The sequence below is a fragment of the Sorex fumeus genome, unplaced genomic scaffold (genome assembly GCF_029834395.1).
Source record: "Sorex fumeus unplaced genomic scaffold, SorFum_2.1 ptg000128l, whole genome shotgun sequence".
In the NCBI taxonomy this organism is placed as follows: domain Eukaryota; kingdom Metazoa; phylum Chordata; class Mammalia; order Eulipotyphla; family Soricidae; genus Sorex; species Sorex fumeus.
The window spans coordinates 13,149,929-13,165,507 of NW_026606185.1; the positions used below are offsets into that span (position 1 = coordinate 13,149,929).

The 15,579-nt window shown below is 49.4% G+C and overlaps 1 protein-coding gene across 1 annotated transcript in view; it reads right to left on the minus strand.

The window, feature by feature from the left end:
• Positions 1-1,386: 1,386 nt before the first annotated feature.
• The window catches only part of IMPA2 (inositol monophosphatase 2), a 44,881-nt gene continuing 30,688 nt past the window's right edge, over positions 1,387-15,579 (minus strand). Inside the window, exons 6-8 of the mRNA XM_056138202.1 lie at positions 3,928-4,036; positions 3,188-3,339; positions 1,387-1,789 (exon numbers count right to left, since the gene is read on the minus strand). Of these exons, the coding sequence (XP_055994177.1) occupies positions 1,674-1,789; positions 3,188-3,339; positions 3,928-4,036 (377 nt within the window). The 3' untranslated portion in view covers positions 1,387-1,673. The remainder of the gene's footprint in view (positions 1,790-3,187; positions 3,340-3,927; positions 4,037-15,579) is intronic.

The following is a 15,579-nucleotide window of genomic DNA, read 5'->3' on the forward strand; positions in this document are numbered from 1 at the left end:
ATCCCACGGCCCCGAGCATCTGACACAATGGTGGCCTGGGGAAAGGGGGATTCCCCCAAGGCTGCCACAGGAACCCCTGGGAAACTGGAGACCAAAACCAAGCTTTGTTCTGGTCCCCCCAAGCGGGAAAGCAGGGAGACCACAGTCACAGAGGTGGGATGGGATGTGCAGAACAGAGCCTGGCTTTAGGGTGCGTGGTCAAGCCACCCTCTGCAGTGTCAGCCAAGAGAACAAGTGGCTGATGGGTGGTCTGCGATGTCCACTCACGCAATCACGTGCCAAAGGAAGTGAGCGTTAAGTGGACTTTTCTCTGCTTTAACTTTCTGAACCCAAAGGTTCATGGACAATGCATCAAATAGCAATAAATGCTGAAATTCTAGATTTTAGCAAGACACTTGACAGGATCCTGGGCCAGCCTGAAGATGAGGAGGGAATGTGGACTGGCAGGGAGGTGGGCAGACCAAGATGAGCTGTTCTGAGATCCCATGGGTGGGTTCAGAAACAGCAAGAGATCTTGGGGGAGGTGGTCACAAGGGTATCTTCTACCCCCACTGCATGCTCACGGCTCTTGATTAACAGTCAAGAAACTAAGATACTTGCAGCCTGGAGCCACAGAACAGCAGGAAAGGCACTTGCGTCACATGCAGCCAGCGAGGGTCGGTCCCTGCACCACATCGGGTCCCCTGAGCTCCATCAGGAGTACTCCCCAAGTGTACGGCCAGGAGTAAGTCTTGAGCATCACTGTTGTGGCCCCCAAACCAAAAAAAAGTAAAGAAATAAAAAAGAAAATAAAGACACATGCAGAGTGCCAATGTTCAAGAAGAAAGCATCTAAACTCAATCGATTCAACCTGCCATAGCTGAGGGCGAATGGTGAGTGAGGCAAAGCACAGAATGGACAAACCAGCCTTGTGCGGGATGCCCCGGAATGATGCGCCGACAGCAGCATGGGAGGGTGCGCACAGCAGGGTCCGAGTCAGGGCCTATCCACAGAGGGTCTGCAGGACCAAAAATACTTATTGGATCAGTTGGTCTAAGGATGTTTGATGCCAGGCTGCGCGAGCACCGCCACCTTGGGGTTTTCCTGGGCAAATCTTCCTAAGCCCTGGATCCCACACTGGCAAGGACTGTGTGGCGGACGCTGTTCCTTGGATTTATTGCATTTGGGGGCAGGCCTGAGAACAAGTCCACGTCCTCGACGGTTCTAAAGCCGCATTACCTGAGAGTTCCCTTGGGGGAATGAGGGTGTGTGCGTGCAGGTGTGTACATGGGTGATGTGTGCATGTAAATGTGTTTGTGCATGGATGAGTGTGTGCATGTGTGTGCATGCACATATGTGTGTGCATATATGTGTGTGCGTGCATGTGTGTGTGTGTGTGCGTGTGTGTGTGTGTGTGTGTAGATGAGACAGCACAGTCCAAATGTCATCTGAGATTTGGGTTCGGGCCCTCACAGAACAATTTCAAACAACCTGCTGAAGGTTGTGTGAGATCACTGAGAGCAGACCCGAGAGGAAGAGTTGGCACTCCGCAGAGCCACAGACAGGAGTGCTTGGCTCTGCAGTGGGGTGGGGGGGAGCCGTGGGCACTGGGTGGGCCGTGGGTGGAGCTCGGGCTGCTCAGGCGCCTCCTGCCGCGCCCAGGTGCTCTGGCGTTTGTTCTGTCCCGTTCCCTGTCACTGGTCATCATCCCGCCCATAGTTAATCGTCTGTAGGGCCTGAGCTATGAGTGACGCCAATTCCTGGGTGCCAGCTGCCACCACTCTGCAGGACATGAGGTCGAGGGGTCCGCCTGAGGACAGAGAGGGAGGAGCAGAATGAGTCACCCCAATCATGAAAGTCCCTGGCTGCGCAGATGCTGGAGAGTCAGTGGAAGTGTTCAGTGCTGAGGGGGTGTGGGGTACTAATTTTTAAGAGCAGATTCAGGAAGTTTCTCTTGGGGCCAGAGAGACAGTACAGGAGGTTAGGATGCTTGTCTTGCACACAGTTGAGCCAGGTTCAACCAGGTTCCCCTCATATGGTCCTCTGAGCCCCCCAGGAGTAGGCCCTGAACACAGTCAGGTACGGTCCAAAAACCAAAACAACTTTTACAAAGTTTTCCTTACATCTTCTTTTTGGGAGAGGGAAGTTGTTTTGGGGCCACACCTGGCTGTGCTCAGAGCTTACTCCTGGCTCTGTGCTCAAGGATCACTCTTGGCATGCTTGGGAGTGCATCTGTGGTGTCAAGGTTCAAACCTGGGTTGGCTATCTACGAGCAAGTCCCTCCCTGCTGTACTGTCTCTCTGGTCATGGCTGGTTGCTTTTTAAGTGAATCTAGTTTCCTTTGCCTTGTCACCTAAGGGGGACACCATTATGTTATTTCATTGGTCTTGTGCTTGGGGCCACATGTGGTGTTGGGGGAATCAAACTGGGGTCAGCTGTGTACAGAAGCATGGGTTGGCCCTTGTATCACACACTTGTCCCCTGCCAGGTGTTTAGACCTTTTGCTGTTGTTTCCTAATGCAGTTAGGCCTCTTAGAGAAGGAGGAGGCAATAAGCAAATGATACACGATTTCCTGTCCATGGGAGAGCCACAGTATTTCCAAGGAAACACAGCAAGGAGAGACTAGGATCTGAGAAAGGGCCCTGGCAGGGCGAGAGTCAGCATCAGGCACGAGGCCTTGCACGAGGCCAGCCTCCAGAGGGCCCCAACCCCTCCCCCAATACAGGATTCACCCCACCTTTATGAATTCCTTCCAGGCAGCAACACTTGCTGTGCCCGTGTGCAGGATGTCCCTGGGGGCTGAGGGGTCGGGGGGGGGGGGGGTTGTGCCAGGTACACCCGCCCTTCTGTACCAGGGTCTCCTCTGCAGCACTTCCATCCCGGTGGGGACTGGGGACATTACTGAATAAAAAAAATAAACTTTTTTTTTTTGAAGAGGCGATGCTATTTCTCAAATAGCTTGGGAACCCTCTGCACCTGGTCCCTGTCAACTGGTGGTGTCACTCTTGTCTGCTGTCTGTCCTGACCCTGGCTGGGGTCTGTCTGTCAGCCTGGAGGCAGCAGCAGGTGGGAAGGATGGGAAGGGGAGCGGGCACAGACCCTCGGTGGCTCCAATGCTTTCATGTTGGCTCAGTGGGGGTATCGGTCCTGGTGGGTGACTAGGGGACTCCCCACCAAGACTGGTGGCTGAGGGCCAGAGGGGCTCACCTGAGGTGTCCATCACCACGCCGCCAGCTTCTCTGATGATGACCGTGGCGGCGGCCAGGTCCCAGCAGTGCAACCCGAACTGGTAATAGGCATCCGCTGCCCCAGAGGCCAGGAGGCAGAGCGCCAGGGTGGAGCTGCCAATCACTCGGACCCTGGGGGCGCCAGGAGGACAAAGGAGGACCGGTGACTGTGGCCTGGGAATGGTGGGTGTGGCCCTGCCCAGGCAGCCCCAGCAGCAAGCCAGGAGTGGGCTCCTCCCCAAATATAAACAAATATGGGCCTAAGTGATAGTACAGCAGGTAGGGAGTTTGCCTTGCACATAGCCGACCCAGGTTTGATCCCCGGCATCCCACATGGTCCTCTGAGCACTGCCAGGAGTAATTCCTGAGTGCAGAGCCAGGAGTAACCCCTGAACATCGCCGGGTCTGATCCAAAAAGCCAATAAAAAACAAATATGCAACCAAAAAAAAGAAAAAGTAAGCAAGGCAAACACCCTCCCCGCTGACTTATGGGGGATCCCGGACTTAGTTTTCTGAAAGTCGTCCAGACTCAAGGCTCTCAGCACTGACCCGCTGTGAGGCCGAGAGGGGCGCCTGGGAGTGAGCACATTCCCAGGCAGGTGGTGGGCCAGTGCCCCAGCAGCTGTGGGCAGATTCCAGGCTGGTGCCCCAGAACTGCACAACCTCACCCCTGGTGGTGGACGAAAGCAGTGGCTGGTACCCCCATCCCCACTGCTGTACCCGTGAGCTTTGGCGTGGAGTAACCGCTCCATGTTGCTCAGGAACAGCTTCAGAGTCGTCGGGTCACGCTTGGGACCGATTTCTGTAAGCACCAAGGCCTTTGAGAGATCTGCAAGAGAGGAAAGTCAAATTCTGATGCTAACAGATGAGTCTCAGAGTAAGCGCCACCCTCCCGCTCTCTGTTTTTTAGTTTCTCCAAGAGCCAAGCTGAAGGAGGGGTGGCCCCAAATTTGCTCCTCTTTCCAAGCTGGGGGTTTGTTTTGGGGGCCACTCCCGGTAGTGCTCAGGGATGACTCTTGGTGGTCCAGGGGACTCTGTGTGGGGCTGGGGATGGAACCCCGGCCGTGCAAGGCAAGCACCCCACCCCAGTCCCATCTCTCAGGCATTGTGACATTTGAAATCCTTCCTGGCACTAATACATGTGCTGGTGGGCACAACAGCAAGTCCCTGCCTTCAGAAGCCTGGACCACTCCTCCCCAAGGCTGAAAAGGTCAGGCACCTCCATGGGCAAACAGGGCTGTGCCCATGACAAGGGGTGTGGTGACGCCGTTGATGCGGGCAGCAAGAGAGGGGCAGGGCTGGGTGATATATTTCCCGAAGAAGTATTGAAGCCAAGATGTGATTGAAAGAAGTTGCTTTGTCACTATCCTGAATGCAGGAAGGCCTGAACTCCTGGGAAATACAAATATTAAGCTCCTCCAAAATGCAGAATATGGGGGGACTCAACCCTCAGAAAAGGAAGTGCTTCGAGAGGAAGAAGGGTGGGGGCTGGAGAGATAGTACAGCAGGCTTTCCTTGCATACGACTGACCCAGACTTGATCCCTGACACCCCAAGCACCTATCAGGAGTAATTTCTGGTTGCAGAGCCGGGAGCTGACCATCATGGGGTATGGCCCTGAAGCAAAAGACAGAAGAGGGCTGGAGATGACCAAAGGCTGCTTCTCTTCTTCCACTGACCCCCCGGCCCCCGGAGGGAATCCCAGGGGACCACTCTGTCCCGGGGAGCCACTTCCCCCATCTCCCAATAACACGGCTGAGACTCTGCTAAGCAAACCCCAGCCCCATGGGGCCCCAAACGGAGAGGGTGTGTTTCCGGGAGTTTGGTGGGGGAGACACTTCTGCAGGAAAGGGGCACAGGTGGTGCTCAGAAGACTTGGATTTCAAGATTTAAGGGTAGAATTTGTTCGTTTTTATTGGGGACACACACACACACACACACACACACACACACACACCCAGCAGTGCTCAGGGCTTACTCTTGGCTCTGTGCTCAGTGATCCCTCCTGGCAGGGCTCAGGGGACCCTATGTGATGCTAAGGTCAGAATTTAACTCCTGGAAGTATCTCTCTGGTCCTTGTGAGCAGAATGCTTGAGTTAAGCAGTTTGGTTGGATGGCCTAAGCATTTAATTGCTCTGCCCACCAGCACATTTATTAGGAAATTGTGAATTATAAATCTTTTCATTGAAACTGCTCTCTAGAGGGATGACATTGTGCAGAGGCTTGGTGGGAGGCATGACTTCCTACTACATTATACCATGTTTTAAAAAAAGAATTGGACAGTGTGCAGATTATGTTAGCCAGGGGGCACGGGGGGAGAGGGGGAGGATGAGAAGTCCCAGGAGAGGCCAGTGGTGGGGAGGGAAGCAGGGACCCTACCGCCTTCTTAGTTCCTTATTTCAGATCTTACACTCCCACTCAGAGTCACCACAGCCACTTGGGAAATAGTTTGTGGTTAATCTGTTACCTGCTCTTTTGCTTGTAATGGTGTGTCACGAACACCTTCCACTAGCTTCCATATCCTCATTGACCAACCCAACTCTCGTCCACTCAGGGAAGGGCTGTCCATAGCAGCCCCCACCCCCTACACCCCACACAAACATTTGAAGTTCCTGCTCACCCAAACAATGTGGGTTCGCTTTCCATGCAGCACTGGGCTATGGTGTTAACGTTATTTTCAGGCCAAGAACAACAGAAGTGAGCTCTCTGAATCAAGAATAAGTACATTTTTGAGAGACTCACAAATAAATCTTGGAAGAGATCAACAAGCTGCAAAGATCCCTCCAGACCCCAGGTCAGGCTGAACCTCATATCTGGGCACACCAGAGGAGGGGGGCGGGTGAGTACCCCCACCTGCCCCTCAGAGCCCCAGCAGTTGAAAACCTCCAGAACCCAATTGCCGCCATGCTCACAGCCGATCTCCACAGGCTCAGATGAGCCTCATCCATGAATGAATCTACTGAGAAACTCAGGTATGAGGGTTTTTGTGGATGAAATCTCCAGGCTCACACGGAGTTGGGAATGGGCCCCTCCCCTCCTCCTCCCTGTGCTTTAGGAGCTTGGCAGTTACGCCCACGAAGTGCCTCTGGCACCATACAAGCTCATTAACTGATATCTCATACTCTACACCACTGATGCACCAGGAGTAAGTAGCCCACGTTGGACAGGAGAGAAGGTGAAGGCAACCAATCTCAATTTAAAAAATCTTAGCACAAAAGGTTCAACCTGTAGCAACTTGTTAGTAATCTCTTATAAAAGGGCTCGATGGCTCCAGGGGTGAGATACAACAATACTCACATACTTTCTTCTAAGGAAACCCTTTTTGACCATTTTTAGAGAATTATTCATAACAACCAATACAAAATAAATTATTTAGGGCCTGCTATTGGGGCAAGCTTGGGTGGTGGTTGGGAAAATTTGAAATAATGGTGGTGGGATTGGTGTTGGAGTATTGAATGTAATAAACTATTGTGATTTATTTATTAAGATTTTTTTCTAAATTGCCCACCCAAATATGTTGTACCAGTTTTTTTTTTCTTTTTGGGGGGTGGTGGTTGGACAACCCCAGCAGTATTCAGGGCTTACTTCTGGTTCTGCACTCAGGAATCTTTCTGAAGATGATTGGGGAACTGTATGGCGTGCTGGGGACTGGGTCAGGTCTGCTGTGTGCAAGGCAAATGCAGACCCACAAACACACACTAGATATGATGCTGGACTATCGAAGTCCATAACAGGTATCCGTTTCTCCAGGATAAATACTTTCAGAGTGATTTTCTCAGACGCTTAAGGTCAAGAGAATAATCTACCTCTCCAGGACATTTCCTAGAGCCAAGATCTCAGCTGCCCTGGAGAGGTATCAGGGGGACAAACAAGGACTCCCCACAGGGGAGAGAAAGTCAGATGATTCCCATGGGAGAGAAGCACCTGCTTTCCATCCAGTTCATGAGATGGGGTCTCTTGGTCCCAGGACCAGCCCAGTTGGGCCTGTGGGAGGAATAGGGGCTGCAAGACGAGACCAGGGCGGTCTCCAAGCAGTAGCCTGGAGGAGCAGCTCAGCACTATCAATGAGAACTGCTCACCTTCAAACAGCTCATTTCTTATTTTATTTTCACATCAATAAATTACTTTAGAATAACACACTATAACAAAGGAGGGTTTAGTACTTCTGAGACTCCAGGGAAAGGTTGGTTTGGGGTCAGGGTGTGGCTCAGCAGTAGCGCACAGGCCCTGTCCGGGAGGTTCTGGTTTAATTCCTGGTCCTGCACACACATAAAAACAATCACATCAGAAACCTGTGTAACAGCCACCTAGCTTTTTGTTTGTTAGTTTTGGTTTTAAAAAGTTTTTGGCCTCCAAGCCATGGAGTAAACCTCCTGGTACTTATCTCGGCTATTCTTCGGTGTTAGTCTCCTGTTTTGTTACTTTATGTTCCCCAGATGAATGCGATCTTTCTATGTCTGTCCCTCTCTTTCTGACTCATTTCGCTTAGCATGATACTTTCCATGTAGTACCACTTGTATGTTAATTTCATGACTTCATCTTTTCTAACATAGTACTCCACTGTGTAGATGTACCAAAGAATGGGCACTGGCGGAGGGATGGGTACTCGATCATTGTATAACTGAAACCCAAGCACAAAAATTTGTAAGTCTACAACTGTACCTCAAGGTGTTTCACTAATAAAAAAAATTTTTTTTTCTTTTTGGGTCACACCTGGTGATGCACAGGGGTTACTCCCTGGTTCTGCACTCAAGAATTACTCCTGGCAGTGCTCAGAGGACCATATGATATCTGGGAACCGAACCCAGGTGGGCTGCAATGCAAGGCAAACACCCTACCCACTGTGCTATCAGCCCCTCACTAATAAAAATTTTTTTTAAAAGTTTTGGGGTATCTAGAGTGATAGCACAGAGGGTAGGGTATTTGCCTTGCATGTGGCTGACCTGGGTTCGATTCCCAGCATCCCAAATGGTCCCCACAGAACCGCCAGGAGTAATTCCTGAGTGCATAAGCCGGGAGTAATCCTTGTGTTTGGGTGTGTCCCAGGTAAAGGTAAGGTAAGGTAAAGGCCCTCCCGTTGATTGTCGATTTGCTTGAGCGGGCCCAGTAACGTCTCCATTGGAGACTTTGTTGTTACTGTGTCTGGCATATCAACTACTCTCGGTAGCTTGCCGGGCTCTCCGAGAGGGGCGGAGGAATCGAACTCGGGTTGGCCATGTTGGCCGCTTGTAAGGCGAATGCCCTACCCGCTGTGCTATCGCTCAAACAGCCAAAAAAAAAAGTTTTGGGGTCACCCCTAGTGATACTCAGAGTTCACCACTGGCTTGGAATCACTCCTGCAGTGTTTGGGAAAATGGATGGGGTGGTCCTGGGGATCGAACCTGGGTAGGCAGCGCACAAGGCAAGTTCCCTCTCTACTGTGCTATCTCTCCTGCCCCCAAAATCATCATGTTTTGAATCTCTCCAGATCTCTGAAACAAAGAGCAAAAAAACAAAATGAAGCATTCTATCCACAAGGCTCACCGACGCCAGAAACACAAGCAGACGGGGCCAGTCTCCACAGCTACAAGGCGGGCTGCACCGGGAGGCAGAGGAAAGCAGGCCGAGCATGTGGTGGAACTGAAACAGTCTTCAGATCCCCAGCGGCCACTCCCCGAGATCCGGGAGCCCAGTGTGAGGATCCACACACATTGACAGGTGGTCCCGGGCCAGTGGGGGGCTAAGCATGGGCTCAGGGACAGAACACATCTGCCTGTCTAGAACTGACCTGGTGGCCTGTTGGGGTAGGACCCTGCCGGGAAGACAAGCTACTCATGAGGAATAAATTCCAGATCCAGAATGGACAGGCATAACAGGGACAAAAGAAAAGAGACAATCAAGGAAATGGTGAAAGGGAACAGAGTTGAAAATGAAAACAACCACACAATACCCAAGGGCAAAAGCAACTTGTTGAACACATCACAGAGATGAAACAAAACAAACAACAACAAAAAAACCCAAAATAAAAAACAATGGCTCACAAAAAACACAGAAGAGGGGGCTGTAGAGGTATGAAATTACAAAAGTGGCTAGAACGTCCTTCATGCTGGCCGCTTCCCAATCATTGATCTATCTGGAGGTTGCCCAGGACAATGAGCCTTCAGGGACTCGCCAAGGCTAAAGTCTTGGCCTAGTATCAAAGAAGATGGTCCACACTGTACCAGGAAAGTCTCTTAGAATATTCCTAATTCCTCCCCTTTCAAAAACGACATATCTGTGTAAAGGCCTGACTGCCCTTACCCAGCAAAACAATATATGACAAAAGATTCAATACAGAAGTAGCTGGGAGACTCTAGTAGTCCTCTCGAGACAGGCATTAAAGGGACCTGGAGAAAATGTAAAGCTATGCTTGAAATTCTTCTTACAAGAATTTTACTTCAGAAAATAATTCTTTTCTGTGAAAATATACTGGGCCAGAGAGAGAGCTCAGTGTGCAGAGACCGTGGCTGACCCCTGACACCACACAGTCCCCTGAGCACCCCCAGGAGTAGCTCTGGAGCACCACTAGGTGTGGCCACCATAAAAACAAAACAAAAAGAATACCTTACTTGGACCTGCCTTGCAGACAGAAGGCTGGATCACAACACAGGCCCACATCCTGCAGGGGGCCAGAGGGAGCTGCCTCTGGGGCCCCGGCATAGCAGTGATGGCTGCAGCACACAAAGCACAACGACAAGGGTGTGCAGGCTCCAGGTCACATGGCTCCAGCACATGTCCTCTTGCATGTGGGAGGCGCAGGCTGGACCCCCAGCACTGCAGCTCCCATCCCCACACTGGGTGCAGCTCTGGGCCAGCGCACGGCTAAGTTCTCGGGACTGACTCCTACCTGGCCTATTCAGCTGGACTAAAGGGCTAAAGAGCACTAGGAGTGACCCACCCCCCAAGACTCCTGGGCACTCCTGGGGAGATTCCCCCACCCCAGCAAAAGCGCACAAACATCACAACCAAGCATACGACAGTGGTCATAGCAAGAACAACATGCCAAGGGGAGGGAACAATAGGAAAAACATTAATGACTTGTGGGAATATAAGAGGAGCTTTTAGCTCTTAAAGAGAAAACAATTTGAAATATCCCACTTAAACTTCTAATACAGGGTCTGGAGAAATAGCACTGTGTGTGGCATGCGGCCCACCTAGGTTTGATCCCCGGCATCCCATATGGTCCCCCAAACACCACCAAGAGCAATTCTAAATGCAGAGCCAGAAGTAAGCCCTGAGCATTGCCAAGTGAGGTCCCAAAACCTAAATAAATAAAGTTCTAATACATAAGTATCAGGGCTGGAGCGATAGCACAGCGGGTAGGGCGTTTGCCTTGGGCACGGCTGACCCGGCCGAGCCGGGTTCAATTCCTCTGCCCCTCTCAGAGAGCTCGGCAAGCTACTGAGAGTATCTCACCCACATGGCAGAGCCTGGCAAGCTACCTGTAACATATTTGATATGCCAAACACAGTAACAACAAGTCTCAGAATGGAGACGTTACTGGGCCCGCTCGAGCAAATCGATGAACAACGGGAAGACAGTGCTATAGTGCTACATAAGCATCAATAGTTGCAACATACATATAAAAGAGTTCTTCTTTCCAGAATGTCAATGAGTTGGCTCTCGGATCCCCAAATCTAAGAAACGTTCTAGTAAGAAGTGAGATTCATCAATCAAAGTGACTGGAGAAATAGGCACAAAGACCTGGTGTCTAACTAGGTGTCAAGTCTAGATTAACCAGTGGAACAAAGAATAAACTCTGAACAACGATTTCATGGTGACACAACACAGCTCGGTGGCTCTGCCAATGTACAAAACAGTCACTGAAATAAGCAGATGGTAAGGGGAAGAGGGATCTGCTAGGTAAAGCTTGCCAATTGCCTTGGAGTTACTGAGTTTAAAAAAAAAAAATATATATATATATATATTATTTCTAAATCACAGCCTGAATTATACGTAGAGAGGGAAGAAGCTAAAGCCAAGCTGAGCATTACTAATACTAGAGAACCAGTAGACAACAAATCCCCATCCCTGAAAAAAACAGAGATATCATAGAAAAAAAAGTAAATAAAAAAAAACTGGGATAATACAGCAGTTAAGGCACTTGCCTTACATGTGTCTGACCCAGATTCAATCCCCAGCATCCCATATGGTAGCCCAGTCCTGCCAGGAACAAATCCTGAATGCAGAGCCAGGAGTAAGCGCTGAGCATCAGCGAGTGTGGCCCCCAAACAAAAACAAACAAAAGAAACTCAAGTTTCCATAGAGGCTGGAGAGACAATATCATGGGTGGGGTGCTTGCCTTGTATGCCACTAGACCTGGGTTCAATTCTGGGCACCCCATGTGGTCCCCAGAGCCCACCAGGAGTCATCCCCAATGGCAGTGCCAGGAGTAATCCCTGTGCACGGCTGCATGTGGGCCAAAAACTAAAACAAACAAAAACATCAAAACAAAAACGAAAAAACCAAGAAATTCACTGATGCTGGAGAAATGTGCAGTGGGTAGGGAGATTGCCTTACACATAGCTGACTCTGGTTCCATCCCTGGTACCCTATAAGGTTCCCTGAGTCTGCCAGGATTATTTCTTGAGTGCAGAGCTGGGAATTAACCCTGAGCATCACTGGGTGTGCCAGCTGCCCCCACCCACTGCCCCACAGAATAAAAAAAAAACCTGCTGGAACATAAAATATATACCTGGTAAATTACAAAAGTTATACCAATATAGAGAATGAAAAGAAACAAAAAGTGCCTTACCTGCTGTACTGTATCTCAAGCCCCTGGAAAAATATACTTTTAAAAACATGATTGGGGCTGGAGAAATAACACAGCGGGTAGGGCATTTGCCTTGCACGCGGCCAACCCAAGTTCGATTCCCAGCATCCCATATGGTCCCCTGAGCACTGCCAGGAATAATTCCTGACTAACCCCTGTGCGTCACCAGGTGTGATCCAAAAATGCCAAGCAAAAAACAAAAAAACAAAAAAAAACAACATGATTATAAAATAACACCAGATTTTAAAAAGAAATCCTTCTAAATGAGAAAACAAAGTGAAACAGTCTATGTAAATGAGCATCTTTAGTTGATGGCAGAAGAAAGATTACACTTCATTCAGAGCCTATGGATCCTAGAGGGAATTAGTGAAGGATGAAAGAATTCCCCTAAAGTAATACAAAAATAAAACACTATCCAACTGACCAGGAGCCAATATCCACGCTACATTTGGAATTCACAGAACTCAACAGGACAACCCCTTCAGAGAGTGGGGAAAAAGGTTGGAAAGATACTTCTCCAAAGATATACCGATGGCGAACAGGCACATGGTGGGGGTGGGGCTGGGGGGAGAGCTCATAATCACTTATTCTCAGGCAAATGCAAATAAAAACAACAATGAGCTAGCACCTCACAGCTGGGAGCATGATCCCCATCAAAAGAGCCATGAACAGGCCCAATGCCCACAGCCACTGTCCTGGCAACTCTCTCAACAGCCCTGCCCTGCCCAATCCCGACCGAAACTCCCAGGAGACGTGGGAGTTTCCATAACTCTTATGGAATTGCCACCTTGTGGACTCTGGCCCAGTCAGTTCCACAGATCTGGAACTGTCTGGACCGCAAAACCACATACAATACTTCCTGAAGCGATAGAAAACGTAATAAAGTCTTAGACAAGAACTTAGCAACCCTGCAATCAGATATAACAATGTTCACATAAATTTATTTTCTAGATCTATTGATTTGAATATTGCAACTTTGTTATCTAATCAATTTTAATCCTAGAATTGTATCAACAGTTACTGCTTTTTTCTACATTAAATATAAAAACAAACAACAACCCCAAAAAAAGCCAGCAACAAGAGTTGGAGCAATAGGACAGCAAGTAGGGCACTTGCCTTACACGCAGCTGTCCCATGTTCGATCCCAGGCATCCCATATGATCCCATGAGCACTACCAGGAGTAATTTCTGAGTGCAGAGCCAAGAGTAATCCCTGAGCATCGCCAACTGTGCCCCCAAAATAAAACAAAAAAATCCAGAAACAACACATAACAAAAACCAAAACAAAATAGAAAATCCAGAAACAATATACAACAAAAAACAAAACAAAACAGAAAATCCGGAAACAACACATTTTGGTGAGGGTGCAGGGAAAGGGAGAAAATGGAAACTGGTGGAGCCTCTCTCGGAAACTGTTGGAAGAAACATAATACTTTCTCAAAGTATCAAGGCTAGACATGCCATAGGATCCAGCACACTATAACTAGAACACAGAATTGCTACTTTGGAAAGAGAAAGGCAGGGCTGGAGCAATAGTAGCGTGGTAGGGCACTTGCCTTGCATGCGGCTGACCTGGGTTCGATTCCCAGAATCCCATATGGTCCCCCAGCACCGCCAGAATTAATTCCTGAGTGCATGAACTCCTGTGCATTGCCAGGTAGGACCCAAAACGCAAAAAAAAAAAAAAAAAAGTCTAACATATTTTCTTTCTTTTTTTTTCTTTAGTTTTTGGGTCACACTGAGTGGTTCTCTGGGTTGCTCTCAGCAACACTCCTGGCTGTGCTCAGATTCGAGGAATGCAAGGCATGGAACCCAGGCCAGCTGCGTGCAAGGCAAATGCCTACCCACTGAAAGCACAACGTATTTCCTGTGACCCAGAGCCACAGACAGGTCTGGCAGACACAAGCGACTGCGAGGCCCACCTTGCGGCCTTACAAGACCATTTTCTACGAGATGAGACACTTGGAAACACAAACACTCAATGACGTTGGGAGTAATTGCTAGTTTTTGGAGAGGTGTGACATGGGTATTCTGGTTATGTTTTCTATGGGATCATCCATGTTTTTGAGACAGATACTGAATTCCTGGCTGGAAAGTGATGATGGCAGCTAGAGGCGATGGAAGCTATATTTGTACCCAGCCACTATTTGGGGCGGGAGGAGCTGGCTGAGGTGTGGGAGAGGCAGGGTTAGTTGTGGACCTGACTGGACATCACTGGGCAATGTCTTGGGACACTTCCATCTAAGCTGGACATATCTAAAACTTTGAAAAGAATTCTGGTCTTTTTCTTTAATCCTTAACTGCATCCAGTGTAGGAATGGGGTTTTTGTTTTTTTTCTTTCCATTGGGCTAGAGCTATAGCATAGCAGATAAGGCATTTGCCTTGCACGTGGCCGACCTGGGTTCGATTCCTCCATCCCTCTTGGAGAGCCCGGCAAGCTACTGAGAGTATCCCACCCGCATGGCAGAGCCTGGCAAGCTCCTCATTGACATATTCAATATGCCAAAAACAGTAAAAACAACAAGCCTCACAATGGAGACGTTACTGGTGCCCACGTGAGAAAATCGATGAACAACGGGAGGACAGTGACAGTGCTACAGTGCTTTCCACTGTGAGTTGAAAAGATTCCCAAAAAAAAGATGTAACAGGGAAAGGAAGGGAAAGGCAGAGAGAAGAGTTGGTGATGGTGAGAGGAGCTGGTGATTGTGAGAGAAGAGTTGGTGATAGCTGTTTCTCCCAGAAATGCCTGGTGGCAGGGACAGTTGGAGAGAATACAGGGACTAAGGCATTTGCCTTGCACATGACTGACATTGGTGTGATTCCCAGCTCTGCATATGGTCCCCTGAACACCAGGGCTTGAGAGGAAGCCCTGAGCACTGTCAGACAACAAAGCAGAACAGAAATGTATCCTCATTTCACCACTGGTCACAATTCATTGATCCAGTGTTAAGTCTTAGGTATAATCTTCAATAATGACCGTCATTGTGAGCCATATGGACCAGGGATGATTCTGAGACAAAATTCTGAGACAAAACTCTGATAATTCTGAGACAAAATTCCATTTCACAGTCACACGTTTCCTCGTCATCTCGTCTGATCTCACGCACGAGGCCCACAGGCTGAGGCCGAGAGCCAGGTGATGAGAGACTCAACACCAGGTCTGAAGGACAACATGGAACAACTCTCTTGCCAAAGGCTCCCTCGGTGTCCAGAGCAATTCGGTTACCCAACGAACAGAGAACAGCCAGGGGAGAAAACAAGACACGGGACTTAGAAGCCAGGATTTTTAAGAAATCACAATGAGGTTTGGAATGCGAGCAGCAAACAGAAGGCAGGGATCAGGAAGCCAGGTCCTGCCCGTGGGTGGCAAGGCAGGGGACGGCGGCCGTGAAATATGGCACGTATGTCCAGCAGGCAGCTGACCCGTGCCAGAGTGCGTGCATGTGTGTGAGTGAAGAGAGCTGAGTGTTACAATGGAGTGAATATAGAGCAAAGGTCACCAGGGCGTTAATAATATGCTCCCTCACCACTGGGTTACACAATGGGGCCACAGCATGGCTGCTGGCATGCGTGGCTGTAAT